The 15,366-nt window shown below is 39.0% G+C and overlaps 1 protein-coding gene and 1 long non-coding RNA gene across 3 annotated transcripts in view; both read right to left on the bottom strand.

Annotated features, from left to right (window-relative positions):
• Window positions 1-5,194, bottom strand: part of LOC106558788 — a 110,135-nt gene extending 104,941 nt beyond the window's left edge. Inside the window, exons 1-2 of one of the 2 annotated variants that reach the window (XR_005359131.1) lie at window positions 5,136-5,194; window positions 175-301 (exon numbers count right to left, since the gene is read on the bottom strand). This is a non-coding gene — a long non-coding RNA (uncharacterized LOC106558788). The other variant, XR_005359130.1, reaches the window with a different exon arrangement.
• Window positions 5,195-7,187: 1,993 nt separating this feature from the next.
• Window positions 7,188-15,366, bottom strand: part of BLID (BH3-like motif containing, cell death inducer) — a 93,641-nt gene continuing 85,462 nt past the window's right edge. The window contains 2 exon segments of the mRNA XM_038535569.1: window positions 7,188-9,182; window positions 9,185-9,292. Coding sequence (XP_038391497.1) covers window positions 9,015-9,182; window positions 9,185-9,292 — 276 coding nt within the window. The 3' untranslated portion in view covers window positions 7,188-9,014.

Raw genomic sequence — 15,366 nt, 5'->3', positions numbered from 1 at the left:
AAGCCTTCTGGGAGGGATTGGAAGAGGAAGACAAATCCCACAAGTCACCTGCCCTGTCCCCTCCTTGTCTGGCCTTAGAAGCTAAGTTCCATAGCACCTCCCCCAGTCGCCACCATGTTTGTGAGGCTCATCTTTGCCATCCATCCCCCAAAGCATTTGTGCTCTTAACCTTACTTCTTAGGGATTCATTGCTTTAACGTTGCAGTTCTGCTCTCTGTGCCTCCTCCGGTGGCTGTCATCTAGGTTCTTCTTTGTCACAGATGCTTACAGATAAATAATAGCTCCTTTAGTCTTCCAAAGTCTTCATCAGTGTTTTATAGAGGCAGAGGAGAAGGTTGGAAAAGTTAGAATTGCCGAGCTCTGAGTGGCACAGCTCAGACTCAAACCAGGTCTAACTCTATAAGCCTGGTCTTTCTTTTGCATCATTAGGTTCTTCGACTCTTGTCTCAGTGTAAATGACACTTTCCACAGTTCATCCCCTCCACCTAGTCTAGTTTCTCCTTCGATGTATTTTCCATAGCACTCTGTACTTATACCTTAACATTTATTCATTATTGTCATTTAGCTCATTTCCATCAATAATTACTCATTGAGTACTTGACTGTATGTCAGGCACTGTGCTAGGCAGGGTAATCCCCTTAGCTGGAGGAGAGAAAATGATGCTCTGGTGTTGGCACTGTCCATAGACGATGCTGTCTCTATCCTCAAACTCCAAAGTGAATGGAGAGAGGTTTGTTACGTGGTCGCTTTTGTGTTCCTGGTATCTAGCACAGCACCTAGTGCACAGCAAAAGTTTTTAGTAAACTTTTATGCAGATGTGGCTTTGATTGTAACTTTTCGAGAGAGCCGAGTTCATGTCTAAATAACCCTCGGAATAATGCTTCATAAAATGCCACATAAAAGTAACATTTAACAAAGAGTGAATTGCAGCCTTATTTGCTAAGACTATACTCTGGCTGAAGTCCCACTTATAGCCATGTTTATTTATATTTTGGAAAAATAGCAAATTAGTCTGTTTAATTCATTCTAAATATTCTGAAGTCATGCTGTTTCTGTTTGAAGCCAGACAAATTCTGTCTAAAATCTCACTGATCTGTGGATTAGGAGGTAATATCAAGTGATAAAGTGTCCAGGATGACGTGGCTGTGAAGGACTATTCTGGGCTACATGCAGGGAGGGAGATCTCTTGCACTTTAAAGTGTGTGGGTAAGTCCAGATCTGAGATAAGCAACCTAGCTCAGATGCCCTCATTTCAGAAAAAGAGGCTGAGAGGCTAGAAATGGTTTTTGACCATATAACCTCACGGTTCCAGAGTTTCATAATATGTATTCCTGGGGAAAATAAAAAAAAAGGTCAGACAAGTCCTTATTTGGCCTAAGGGAAGAATATTTAAGTATGTTTAAGTGGTATCCTTGGCAGACCAGTCTTCATCTGGGCAGTTCCTGTCTCTGAATAGGGGATGGCAGGGAGAACGTGATGGCGCTGTCTACCCTTGACAAGCATTGATGCACATTCAGAATTTCGACGCCACTCAAGTTTCTAAGGATGCATCCCTGAGAGTTGATGGTGGCACCTCTCAAGAGAGAACTGGATGGATAACCACAGCCCTCCTACTCCAGCCCCTAAACTCGAAACATACTTTAGATGTGAAGTATCTAAATTCCCTCAGCAAGAGCCCCTCGTTCATTGACAAAAATATTCCCAGGAAGAGGAGAATGAGGCAGCTGCCTTATGCAAGGAACAGCAGAACCATTTTCCTGAAGCAATGAGACTTTGAACCAGTAGGGAGCAGTGTTTGGTACCAGCAGTCTGTAGCTCAAGTGGTCTCAAAAGAAGTCATCTAGCAGATTTTATACCCCAAATCCCTAGAGTTCCAAGTGTCAGGCTAAGAAATACCAGGCTAAACACTTGAATTTTTGCCTAGATTTTTTTTCTTTCCTTAGCCTTTTAGGATATTAGGGGAAATCAATAGTGAGAGAAGTCTTCAGCATATATATTTAATATTTTTATACGAATATATAAAATAATCCTGTTGCCTCCTTAGGCCTTATTGGGGGAGCTTCAGAGGACTTTTCTTGGCTTTCAGATTAACTCCATACAAGGACTGGAGTTTATCTAATGGGCTCCTGTTGTTTGTGAAGCCCTCTGGAAGGTATGGTCCATTGCCTTGGGGCCTGACTTTACCAATTGGTGAGTAGTACATTTCAATGGCCTCTTGTATCTAGATAGGTAAAAGAGGGAAGCTTTTACTTGTACATAATAATGGGTAAACTGAGAGAGGAAAACAGAAAAAGTCAAGGCCCTTCTAAAGGGTGAGATCCCTATTACCTGTGCGCTAATAGAATTGAGCCTGATGTTATAAAAAGCATTATTCTTGGCTGACGCATGTCATCCAAGAGCCAAGTTCTATTTTGGTCTAGGTTCTCTGCCATTCAGTCATTAGGTTTAGGCTGGCAAGCAAAGAGGCATATTTCCGCCCCTGGAACTTTTGAAGATTGAGATTGCCAGGCCAAGAGTCTAGAGATGATATGAGACCAAAGATACAGGGCAGTGACTTGGACTGGAATTATTTGTATATATTTTTGAAATTGCTACAAAGCCTTGAGGTTGTGAGGGGAAGGAGAGAGGTGGTGGAAGGGGAAGGTTTTGGAAGCCAAGAGTGTTCTCATCTTAAATCCAGTCTTGTTGATGTCATGGTTCCTAGAGACATCTTGGCCGACCAAATTAATGCTCTTTAGAAGATTGGGCCCCTTTAATAGTATTCACCAGCCCTGGATCTCTAAGTACTTTCCAATATAGAGGAGAGAAGTATCCCAGGGAATGGTCCTTCAGTAAGCAGAGATCGGATCACAGTTCAGATTTCAAGGTTTCCAGTCAAACTCCAAAGACTGTATCTCACCTTTTCACTAATGGAAACGAAGTCAAGACACACTCCTTCTTCTCTTTTAGACTTGTCTCTTCAAATTTGTTGATTTTGGTTTTGGTTTGTTATTTAGCCATTTAGGCTCTAAAGGTTTAAAATAAGGAGAGGGAGAAGCAAATATCCTTATATCATTATTCCCTTCTCATAGTTGGGAACTGAGGCAATTAGTGGCTAAATACTTTTCCCAAGAAGGTTGTTATAGCACCAAGAATAGAATCTAGGTCTCCCAGCCCAGCTGTTGTGGGGAAAAATGAGCTAATGTGTATGAACTGCCTAGAGTTCATTGAGAGGGAGTATGTGCAAATCCAAGGTATCGTTAATAATCATCTTACCCCGTGCCTCTTGGTTTCCCCCATTATTAACTAATGACAGCACAGTGAAGAAGAACTTCAAAAAGATACGATTAAATTTACTTGAGCTTTTGTGAAATGGATGAGTTTCAAAAGCACTGAGTGTGCAGAATTAACAGAATGAAAAGAACACAGAAACATAGTTTGAGACACATTTTGGAGACAGACGGGCCTCGGCGGCATCAGATTTCCTGCTAAGATTCAAACAGAGATAGATGAATGGGGATGACCAGGGAGCACTCTGGGGAGACACTGAGGAATATTTTAAACGTGGAAACTGCCACCTCAGAGATTTTAAGTGTGGCACGTTCGACGCTCGTCAAAGAGTCTCTCCATGCTGCAAATAGCAAAGACATGAAGACCACAGGGAACTGTGTCAGAGGGAGCCAGGCCAGCCCTCTGGGATCTGATGCTTTGCCCTGCAGGGATGTTGGACTTCATGCTCCAATACAGGCAGATACAGAGCAAACCAACTGTAGTTTGCGACCAGCGTTCACTCCCAAATGAAGGCAGCTTAAGTACATTTTCTGACATTTGTAAGTCTTCCAAGATTCACTTTGCTATTCTGACTACCTACCCCAAGTCTGGAAAATTGTTCAGTCTGTGGGCCTGTGGGTCTCTTAGCTCCGCACAATACTTAACGTGCACCACATACAGACACACTGATTTTGATCCTACTATGGTTAGCACCGTGCCTGCCACACACTAGGTGCTTCACAAACTGTTGTGCAGTCTGTACTTTTCTGGGAATGTAATATAATCTAGGGTCACAGTGTTATGTAACACAGACCAATTGACTGATTATCTACAGGCAAGCAATCTTTAAAGGATGAGTTTCCTCTTCTGCCATGAGTTTAATTACTCAAAATCTGTGTCTTACATTTGATGGAAAAGTGAGAAGAATTCTAAGGTGAGGAAGGAGAAGAACTTTTAACATAAAACAAACATCTGGCTAGTGTTCTGTTGTAAAATGTTAACAGAGCTTTGGGTGTTTTTTAGGAAATATCTAGGGGTCAACTTGTCAATGTCTTTTTAAAAACAAAGGAAACAAAGAAAATGGATTGAAAAATTAAAGTTGGGGAGGAAATGATGGGGGAACATCTTCCCCCCAACTAGTCTACATACGCATATATCTCTGGGCCCCCAGGGCTAGCTTCCAGCAGCCCAGTAAGAATTGACTGAAGTATCAGAAAACCCAGTTTGTTCAGAGAACTCATGATGAGAATCTCTAAGTCTGGGGGGACACAGAAGAAGGAAAAATGCTACATATTACTTCTCTTTTGTGGAAAACAAGGCAGAGAGAACTCTGGAAAATACCATCATCTAAAATTAACTTCTCTTCCCTGGTTAAGGAAGAAGACCAGAGAGTAAAGGCAATTATCACTGGATCTGCTATCTTTTTGGACTTCTTTGGATGATCCCAGAGTCTCCTTCCTCAGCAACCCCCCGGCATTTCTGATGTGAGCATATCTCACACAGGACATGTGACACTGTGAATGTAATTAAAAGACTGTGAGATCCGGCTCTGAATCTCCAGCTCACTGCACGTGACTGGCACACAGTAAACTCTCAGTAAAGTTGAATAAAAAATGTGTAAAGTCAATTTAAAATGTAAGAGCTATAAGATACAGTGCAAATGCAACCATGTCCAAAATAAGAACAGAAAAATAGGAATTCTATTAGATCCAGATTCTAGGTTGGATCTTATGGGACAGGAAGGGACAAAAAGAAGGCTCTGGCAACCACGAAGCCACCATCCTCCATGAGGATGCTAAAGCCATCCTGGTCAGGTTACATACAAAGACTTAGAATCTGGCCCTGGGGAAACCAAAGGTTGATATATCTTTATCTGGTCTGCTCACCTGAACTTCACCTACTACTTCTTTCTTCTTCTTCTTCTTCTTCTTCTTCTTCTTCTTCTTCTTCTTCTTCTTCTTGATTTATTTATTTATTTATTTTGAGAGAGATAGAGAGAGAGAAGGGGAGGGGCAGAGGGAGAAGGAGAGAGAGAATCTCAAGCAGACTCCTTGCTGAGTTTGGAGCCTGACACCAGGCTCGACTCCACAGCCCTGAGATCATGACCAGAGTGTAAATAAAAAATCAAATGCTCAACCAACTGAGCCACCCAGGCACCCCTCTGGCATTATTTGTAATTATAGTGGTCTCAAGACACATGAACCAATAGAAAGAATACAAAACTGAAAGTTAAAGAGGCATGGGTTTTCCACTTAATTCTGTCACAGTAACCTTGGATGATACATTTTACCTCTCAGATTATTAGCTCCTCAACTATAAAATGAGAGGATTAGACTAGATGAACTCTGAAATTTCCTTCATGGAAATTCCAAAACTGCATAGTCCCTCTATCTGTCTAAATTCCATTTCATTTTATTTTTCTTTTCTTTTTTTTTTTTTTTTTTAGGATTTTGTTTATTTATTCATGAGAGGCACATAGAGAGAGAGAGAGAGAGAGAGGCAGAGACACAGGCAGAGGGAGAAGCAGACTCACTGTGGGGAGCCCAATATGAGGCTTGATCCCGGACCCCAGGATCATGACCTGAGCCCAAGGTAGATGCTCAACCACTAAGCTACCCAGGCATCCCCCATTCCATTTTCTGAATAGTTATGATACATATGGAGTTTAGATTAAGAAAATAATAGAGAGGCACTTGTGTGGCTTAGTTGGTTAAGCATCTGACTCTTGATTTTGGCTCAGGTTTTGATCTCTGGGTGGTGAGATTATCTCTGGGTGGTGAGATTGCACCCCAAATTGGGCTTTGTGCTCAGGGGGAGTCTGCTTCAGATTCTATTTATCTCCCTCTGTCTCTCCTCCTGCTCTGTCTCACTCACTCTCTCTCAAATAAATAGATAAGTAAATAAATAAAATCTTTTTTTAAAAAAGAAAGAAAATAAACAGAGCATCTTAGTTAATGTTAAAAACAATTTAGAATTTGAACATTCAAAATGAAAGAAGAAAAACGTGAAGGGTCTCAGAATGGTGAAATTAACCACAGTGGATTGGGTCATGGGAAGGAGATCCCCAAGTGGTCTCCAAAATCTTTTCAGCATTGAGTGGAACAAAGAAATTTCAACAAGATTCTTAGGCAATAAGGAAGTTAGTTGTTTGGAAGGAGCAAGAGCTATTCATCCCATCTCAAACAAAGGAAACTGATATCCAGAAAGGTTGGTTGCGAAGATGAAGTCAGGCCTGACAGTCAGGTATCCTGCCTCCTTCCCAATGATGTTGTCAAATCTGTCCAGGAAGAAACCACTACTGCTTCTAAGGAACATGAGAATGTGGTGCTATGATCCAGTGGAATTGTTAGTGCCCTGGCCAACTTCACTTTTGAAAGCTCTGCTGAAATCACACCTGCTAGAAATTTCTGTAGTTGCCAGAGAATGTGACTAACTACACTAATAACCCAGAGAGACACTTTAGAAGCTTCCCCATGGTCAAAGACACTTCCACTGGCCTTGGGTCAGGGAATCTGGTTTCCACCCCTTCATCTGTCATATTAGGCTTTTTGTACATCAAGTTCCTTCTTTGGGAGTCAAAGGACTTATTAGAGAAACTTCTAAAGTGTAAAATGATCCTAGCTCAATATACAGAAACTACTGTGAGAGAGATTTTTGTCCAATATCACTAATGACTTAAAGCAATTATTCTTTTTAAGATTTTATTTATTTATTTGAGAGAGACAGAGAGAGAGAGAGAGCAAGAGTGAGAAAGCACAAGTGAGGGGAGAGCAGAGGAAGAGGGAGAAGTAGACTCCCTGCTGAGCAGAGAGCCTGATGCTAGGCTCAAACCCAGAACCCCAAGATCATGACCTAGGCCGAAGGCAGATGTCCAACCGACTGAGCCACCAGGTGTCCCTGAAGCAATTATTCTTATCTCCTTTTTAAATATGTGTGTATATAATATACACTTTTCATATATATTAAAATGTATATAATAGTATATATGCAGACACACACCATTCTTGAAAACTTATATACATATGTACATATATGTATATTTATATATATCTCCTTCAGTCTAACTGGGAAATCTGTTTCAAAATCAACTTCTGCTCTCTTCTTGGACTTGATATATAGCCAAGCAGGCCATTCTCGATTAACACAACTCCCTCCTGGGAAAAGTCACAGAATAACTTTATTGATTTTTCTTTACCCTTCTCCACATTTCTCTGCTGAAATGTTGTCTTAACTCTTAAATGTAAAAGCAAAAGGAAAACAAAATTAAAACAAAGAGATCTGCTTCTTGAGGATCATATTGATTCTCTATTTTTCTATATTCTAAAAAAACTTTTTTTTGAGGAACAGGGTATTTGTGTGGGGGTAGTAAAGAAAAGAGAAGATGATGTGTTTTCCAAGGGTTTTGTGCAACAGATTTCTTTACATTGAAACCGGTGTTTTACACACAATGCTGGACTCAGTGCTACATAAACCTCTTCTCCTCGTTCTCTCATGACTTGGCCAGCCATCTTTGAAAACTGCCAAGACTTTTTGGCAAACGATCCGTCCAATGTTTCCAGGAGCATACCCAATGCATAGGAATATAGGGAATGTTTATTTCTCATCAGATTTTCCTACCCCAAAAGGTCCCAACAAGATTAAGTATTTTATTATTATTTCTTTAAGATTAAGTATTTTAGAAGCAGAAAATTCTTTACTGATCAAATTTCAGGATGACTGATATAATTTAGGAGTTTTTCTGATGCACTATGAGAGAGGTCAGAACGAGGGTCTCTGGGTAGCCTTTCTGCATGGACTTCTCATGATGATCGGGGAATGCTGACCCAGAGCCTCACTCTTGCTCTCCTTCCAGCTTCTTGAAGTGCCCTGAACCCTGGATTCTGACTATGCCCTGGTGGGGTCAGGACAGTGGGAGGAAGACAAGGGGGATACTTGAGTGGCTTAAAGTAAAAGCTCTAAAAGACAGTTTGCATTTTCTTTTCTTCCCCTACCCCCACCCCGCACTCCACGGATTTACTGTACTTGCTCTACTGACTGAATTCACAAAAGCCTAGTAGAATTCCTATTTCCTTCAGTTCTCTTTTCTATTACCCACTGCTTTTCCTGTAAAGGGAAGAAAAGGCTTGGCTGATTTACACTACAATCACAATCTGATTCTTCCCCCCTTTAAGCAAATAAAGATGCCTTGTGAAATGAACGGATTGTGTTATTTAAAAATTGAAAGCGTATGTGAAGGAACCACCCCTTAGAAACAAGCTTAAGAAAAGTACAGGAGGAAAATGAAACCCTGTGAGTAAACAAGGTTACAGTGATGCACACTGTTGAGTACAATCTAGTAGAGCAATTATTAACAATATGACAAATATCTACTTCCAGTGCACAAATAAAATACACTCAAAACCACAAAAAGATAGTGATGTGCTATGCTTCCCTGCATTTTAATCACAGTGATGTGTGGTTTTTTGTTTTGTTTTGCTTTGTTTTTGAACAAAATACCCTTGCAAACTTAGTTTTAATTAAATGTCATCTTACTTTTTACTGGCTAGTTTATTTATTTTTTATTTTTTTCATTTTGTTTCTCTGCACATCTTGAATCAGAGAGTGATTTGGAAGCATTATGGGTGCAAGTGGGTAGACAAGCATGCTAAGAATTGGGTCATCTTGTTGAAATCAAGTTCACTTCTGTGTAGTACAGCAGGAAGAATGGGGAAAATGTGTCCTAATATCTTGCTGTATCTGTCCCAACTCATTCCTTTCATAGGGCCTCAGCAGGGGGAATTATGTAGCAATGCAATTTGTATCCTGGTTAAATAGGAAAGTCTCTGGAGTTCATTTCCAAGAACAGCCCCCCTCATGGCAGAGGAGCCAAGATTGTACCTTGTAAGAGGAAACACTGTTTCCTTAAGCAATATAGGCTCTTTGTTGAAACTGGCAACAGTGTTCCAGCTGCAGGCAAGAGGGTCGGCTCTGCCTCTGGATAAATGGAACTGCCTGAAGCTCATCCCATCCAGGCAATACAAAGCATGCTCTCAGTTTCCAAGATCTAATAGGAAGGTCTTTCCTGGCTTCCTACAGCACCCAGATGGAACACAACAGATTCACCACAATTTGAAGCTACTGTGTAAGAAAATGTTCAGAATCAAACGTCCATTCATTCATTCGTGAAGCAACTTTTTATAGGGCGGCTCTCACATAGACTGGGCTTTGCCTAATCACAGTGTTAGGTGGAAGAAAAAAAAAGAGATTATATCCTGCCCTTCTGTTCTTCTCAACTCCTACTATCCTTGGTTCTTCCTTTGATTTCAAGCAACTACTCAAAAATCCTCAGCCGAAAACAGCTTCCAAGGCTTCATGTATTCATTCCATTCTCTTCTCTCCAGACTCCCTGTAGAGTATCATTTGATCCAGGTTTGTGTGAATAAACACTATTAATTAATATTAAGTCTCGACAATGTCCTTCTCTCAACACGTTTGATGCTCAGAGCACAAAGAAGCTGTATCTACTCCCTCAAAGTGAGAAACATCCCTATCTTGATCTCTGACGCCTAAAAGGCAGGGGTACTTCTTTAGATTTTATTCCCAAATGTGATCAGCCCTGGGAGTACTTGCTTATTTCTCAGTCAGAAAGAACCTGGAGCTGTGGATGCCCAAGGGAGTCATTCCAACAGAAACTAGAATTTCCAGAGAGAGAAAATTTATCCAGTTGCCTTGTCTGGTGCTTATGATACATTTAAGTATCACCCTCCCCATGGTAGACTAGAGGGAATGATCAGCATGAATTAAATCATGTCTTTAATGATATATTGCAAATAATTTCCCTGGTGAAATAGCAAGTTCCTGACCATAGTATTGTACACACCAATAAATAAACAACTGCTACTATTTTAATGTTGTTTTTCACATCGGGAAGACCTCAGAAACCTCTTGTTTCAACTGATAGACTGGAATCGCTGAAAAATTTGCCTTGCCTTCCCACCCGGTTCTGTGGCTAAAATGTATTGGGAAAATGGTGCGTTAGTCACAACTCTAATTGGGAAAAGCGTGATTATCATAGGGAACTGATTTGGTGATCTGTAGAGTACTATTATGTGGATACAAAAGAGACTTAAAATAGAAACGTCTAAGTTAGCAGTAGCAAAGAGACTGTGTGATTGGATCTGGTGTTCCAAATATTTTTTTATCAAAGCAAAAGGAGAAAGGATGTGCCTTGCACAAATTAGCCCACAGATCTTTCAAATAGAATCAGTAAGGAGCATATACAAAGGTAAGATTATCTGTAAGGAAACATCTTCTCCTTTCACAACAAGCCATGGAGATTGCTTTAGTTATCACGGCCTTGGCCTCTTAACTGCCCTTATGCCATTTGGGTAGGAACTCAGGAACCAATGATTCCCCCAATTAGCCATATCCAGAGGGCAGCCCGGGTGGCTCAGCGGTTTAGTGCCACCTTCAGCCCGGGGCATGATCCTGGGGCCGCGGGATCGAGTCCCATGTCGGGCTCCCTGCATGGAGCCTGCTTCTCCCTCTGCCTCTCTCTGTGTCTCTCATGAGTAAATAAATAAAATCTTAAAAAAAAAAAAAAAAAAAAAAGAACTGTAGCATCTGCTGTCATCAAAATAATGGCAGGCTTACAGACAAAGGCTGATGAGTAGTAGGGAGACAACAGGGAGTTATACAGCATACTTTGAGATAAGGCTGTTTGGAATGTGCTTTACCACTTCTGTATATTTCATTCTGTAGGCAGGACAAATATTCAGGGAATACTTTGGAGTCTTTCTAAACTTAGAGTGATTCCAACACTCAATTGGGGAGCCACAGAGTATTCTATTCTGGCAAAGGTAGAATTTAAAGGTAACTTGGGAAAATCCCTCAAGTGCCTTGTAGAAAACCAAAATGGGCAAAGTATAATTAAAACCATTAACCAAGAAGATGGATAATGGAATCATTCAGGCTTGCATCTGAAAGCCAGATCTGCCACTTAATAACTTTGTGGACTTGGGCAGAGTACTTAACTTTTTGAAACCTTACCTCAGATTCCTGATTTATAAAATGGGGATAATAATATTTTCTTTTTAAAAAATATGTTATTTATTTATTTATTTATTTATTTATTTATTTATTTATAAGACAGAGTGTGCACCAGCAGGGGGAGGGGCAAATGGAGAGGGAGAGAATCTCAAGCAGACTCCATGCTGAGTGTGGAAACTGATGCAGGGCTTGATCTCATAACCCCGAAATCATAACCTGGGCTCAAACCAAGAGCTGGATGCTCACCTGAATAATAATATTTTCTATGCCTACTTATTTTAAGGTTACATGATACAAGGAATATAAATTGTGATAATGTCTGGCATATAGTAAACACTCACAATGTTAGTTCTTATTTCTTCTCTCCCTTTATTGATGCATACTTTCCCAATTTCCATTTATCCTCTCTCTCCTGAGCTTATAGAATGCTGACTTTTCTATAATGCTCAGCAAGTCTATTTCATTAATTAATTTTGTTTTAAGATTTTATTTATTTATTCATGATAGACACAGAGAGAGAGGCAGATACATAGGCAGAGGGAGAAGCAGGCTCACTACCAGGAGCCTGATGCAGGACTCAATCCCAGCACCCTGAGTTCACAACCTGAGCCAAAGGCAGACGCTCAATTGCTGAGCCACTCAGGCATCCCAAGTCTATATAATTTAATAGTTTTAAAAAGTACTCTAAATATAAGACCTAGAAATAATATGAACATTGAATATAACTTGCCTTTTTTTTTTTTTGCAAAAGATGCTCATAATCTACTAAGGAGGTTAGAAACATGGGTGCATAACTATAAATTAGATAATGGTAAGTGGAATTGATTGATTAAACATTGGGGGTGGATGGTACCTAATATGTACCAAGCACCATATAGGGTGGCAGAGACTCAGATATATAGGATGCAATCAATAAACTTCAAGGCCCTTAACTTACTATACAAAGAGATATATGGGCAAACAATCACAAAGGAAGGTGGAGAGTACAAATGATACCAGATAAAGTAGTGGCACAAAGAATGTGAAATCACTTTTGTTGGAAGTATCTGGGAAAGTTTCAGGAGGAGAAGGTATCTAAGACTAACATATAAAAATGACTAGGATAGAACATAGATAAAATGAGCAAGTTCCTTGAAAAATACAACTTGCTAAAACTGACACAGGTGAAACAGAAAATCTAAATGGCTTTACATCTCTCAGAGTAATTGAATCCATTATCTAAACCTTCCCACAGAGAAAACCAGGTCCAAATAATATGATTGGTGATTCCTATCAAATATCCACGTAAGAACGAACACTAATCTCACAAAACTTTTCTAAAAAGCAGAAGAGGGAATGCTTCCTAACTCATTCTTTACCAATATTGGAAAATAAATTACAAGGCAATCGCAGGACCAATATCCTTCATAAACATAAACGCAAAAATCCTTAACAAATTTTTAATAAATCAAATCTTGCAAAATATTAAAAAAAATGGTCATCCATTAGGATTTATTCCAGCAATGTAAGATTGTTTTGTATTTTAAAATCAAGGTAACTCATCATATTAATAGGATAAATGGGGAAAAGCACATCATTATTTCAATAGATGCAGAAAAATTATTTGATAAAATTCATATTCATTTTTTAATTAAAAAATTAAAATTAATCTCCAAGTATTATTAATAAAAAGGGAATTTTCTCAATCTGATAACAGGCATTATATTTAAAAAGTGTATTGTAAACACCATCCTTAATGCTTAATTATAAAATTATTTCCTCCTAATGTTGGGAAAAGGCCTGCTTTTATCACTTCTAGTCACCATTTCATCGGACATCCTAGTAATTGTAATAAAGCAAGAAAAAGAAAAGGCATGACTAGAAAGAGAAGTAAAATTGCCTCTATTTATAACTAGTGTGCTTGTTTATGCAGAAAATCCTAAAATAATCTACATAACAATGACAGAACTAATAATTGCATTTAGCAAAATCATAAGATATAAGATTAATACATGCAAGTCAATTATATTTTTAGATACTAGCAGCAAATCATTTGAAATGAAGGATTTTAAACCATTTATAATAACATCATAAGATGTAAAATGCTTAGGAATAAATTTTCAAAAATATGCATGTGGTGAGGTGTCTGGGTGGCTCAGTCAGTTAAGCAACTGCCTTTGGCTCAGGTCATGGTCCCGGAGTCCTGGGATGGAGTCTTGCATCGGACTTTCTGCTCAGAGAGGAGCCTGCTTTTCCCTCTGCCTCTGCCTCCCGCTCCCCACTTATTCTCTCTCAAAATAAATAAATAAAATCTTTAAAAAAATATCCATATAGTGAGTTCAATTGTGGCTCCCAAAACATATGTGTACCTGGAACCTCAGAATGTGACCTTTTTTGGCAAAAGGGTCTTTGCAGATGCAATTAAGTTTAACATCTTGAGATGAAATCATCCTGCATTTGGCTGTTCCCTAAGTCCAATGACAGTGTCCTTATAAGAAACCAAAAGGAGACAACACTGTGACCTAGAGGGGACACAAGAAGAGAGGTTAGCTGAGGAATAATAAGGATTGCTAGGAGCCTCCAGAAGCTAGGCATGGAACAGATTCTCCCGTAAAGAGTCTGGAAAGAACTGACCACCTGCCAATACCTGACTGGACTTTTGGCCCTGAACTGCAAGATTCAAGCTCTGTTTTATTTATTTGTTTATTTATTTGTTTATTTATTTATTTATTTATTTTAAAGATTTTATTTATTTATGAGAGGCACACACAGAGAGAGGTAGAGACACAAGCAGAGGGAGAAGCAGGCTCCCTGTAGGGAGCCCGATGTGGGACTCCATCCCAGACCCCAGGATCATGCCCTGAGCCAAAGGCAGGTGCTCAACCACTAAGCCACCCAGAGTCTCCAATTTTTGTTGTTTTAAACAAACCTATTTGTGGTAATCTGTTAAAGAAGCCAAAAGAAACTAATACAAGGTGTACAATCTTCTGGTAGGGCAAAATATTGCTGGTAGAAGTTAAAGACCAAAATATTGCTGGTAGAAGTTAAAGACCTAAAGAAACGCAGAGATATACCAGGTTCATAGATTGGAAATTATCATTAAGATATCAATTCTACCCAAAGGGTGCTATAGATTCAAAGAAATCTGACAGTCAAAATTTTAGCAAGCTTTTTTTCCTCTTTTTATTTGCAGAAATTGACAAGCTAATTTTAAAATTTATATGGACATAAAAAGTTTCTAGAATTTTCAGAGTAGTTTTAAAAGAACGGAGGTTTCATTACTACTTTATTTCAAGATTTACTATAGAGTTACAATATTAAAGCAAGTGTGATACTGGAGGACAAGATAGACATACAGATTAATGGAAAAGAATAGAATCCAAAAATAGACTCCCACTGATACGGTCAATTGAATTTTTTTGACAAAAGTGCCAAAGCAATTTAGTGGGGGAGAAAGTCATTTCAACAAATGGTGCTAGAACAAGATAACTGTATAGAAAAGAGTAAACATTAATCCTTATCTCACCATATACAAAAATTACCTCAAAGTAAATGACAGACTTTAATGTAAAAGCTAAAACTATAGAGGCACCTGGGTGGCTCAGTGGTTGAGCATCTGCCTTTGGCTCAGGGCATGATCCTGGGTTCCTGGGATCGGGGAGCCTGCTTCTCCCCCTGCCTATGTCTCTGCCTCACTCTGTGTATCTCTCATGAATAAATAAATAAATAATTAATTAAGAATATATTAAAAAAATAAAAGCTAAAACTATAAATCTTCTAGAAGAAAACATAGGGAAAAATCTTTGAAATTTTGGAGGTAAGCAAAGATAAAGATAAGATACAAAAAGACAAAGAACTATAAGAGTAAAAACTGCTAAAGTAGACTTGATCAAAACATAAAACTTTTGCTCTTAAAAGACACCATTAAAAAAATGAACATACAACCACAAAATGAGAGAGAACAACTGCAAAACATGTGATGTAACAGAAAGTATCTAACATCCATAAAGACATCTTATAACTCAATAATAATAACTAATAAAAAACATAAAATTTGGAGACAATACTTGCAAAACACATGATATAACTGAACAGTGTCTAGCATCCATA

The sequence above is a fragment of the Canis lupus genome, chromosome 5 (genome assembly GCF_011100685.1).
Source record: "Canis lupus familiaris isolate Mischka breed German Shepherd chromosome 5, alternate assembly UU_Cfam_GSD_1.0, whole genome shotgun sequence".
NCBI lineage: Eukaryota > Metazoa > Chordata > Mammalia > Carnivora > Canidae > Canis > Canis lupus.
This window is presented reverse-complemented; position numbering and strand designations above follow the sequence as displayed.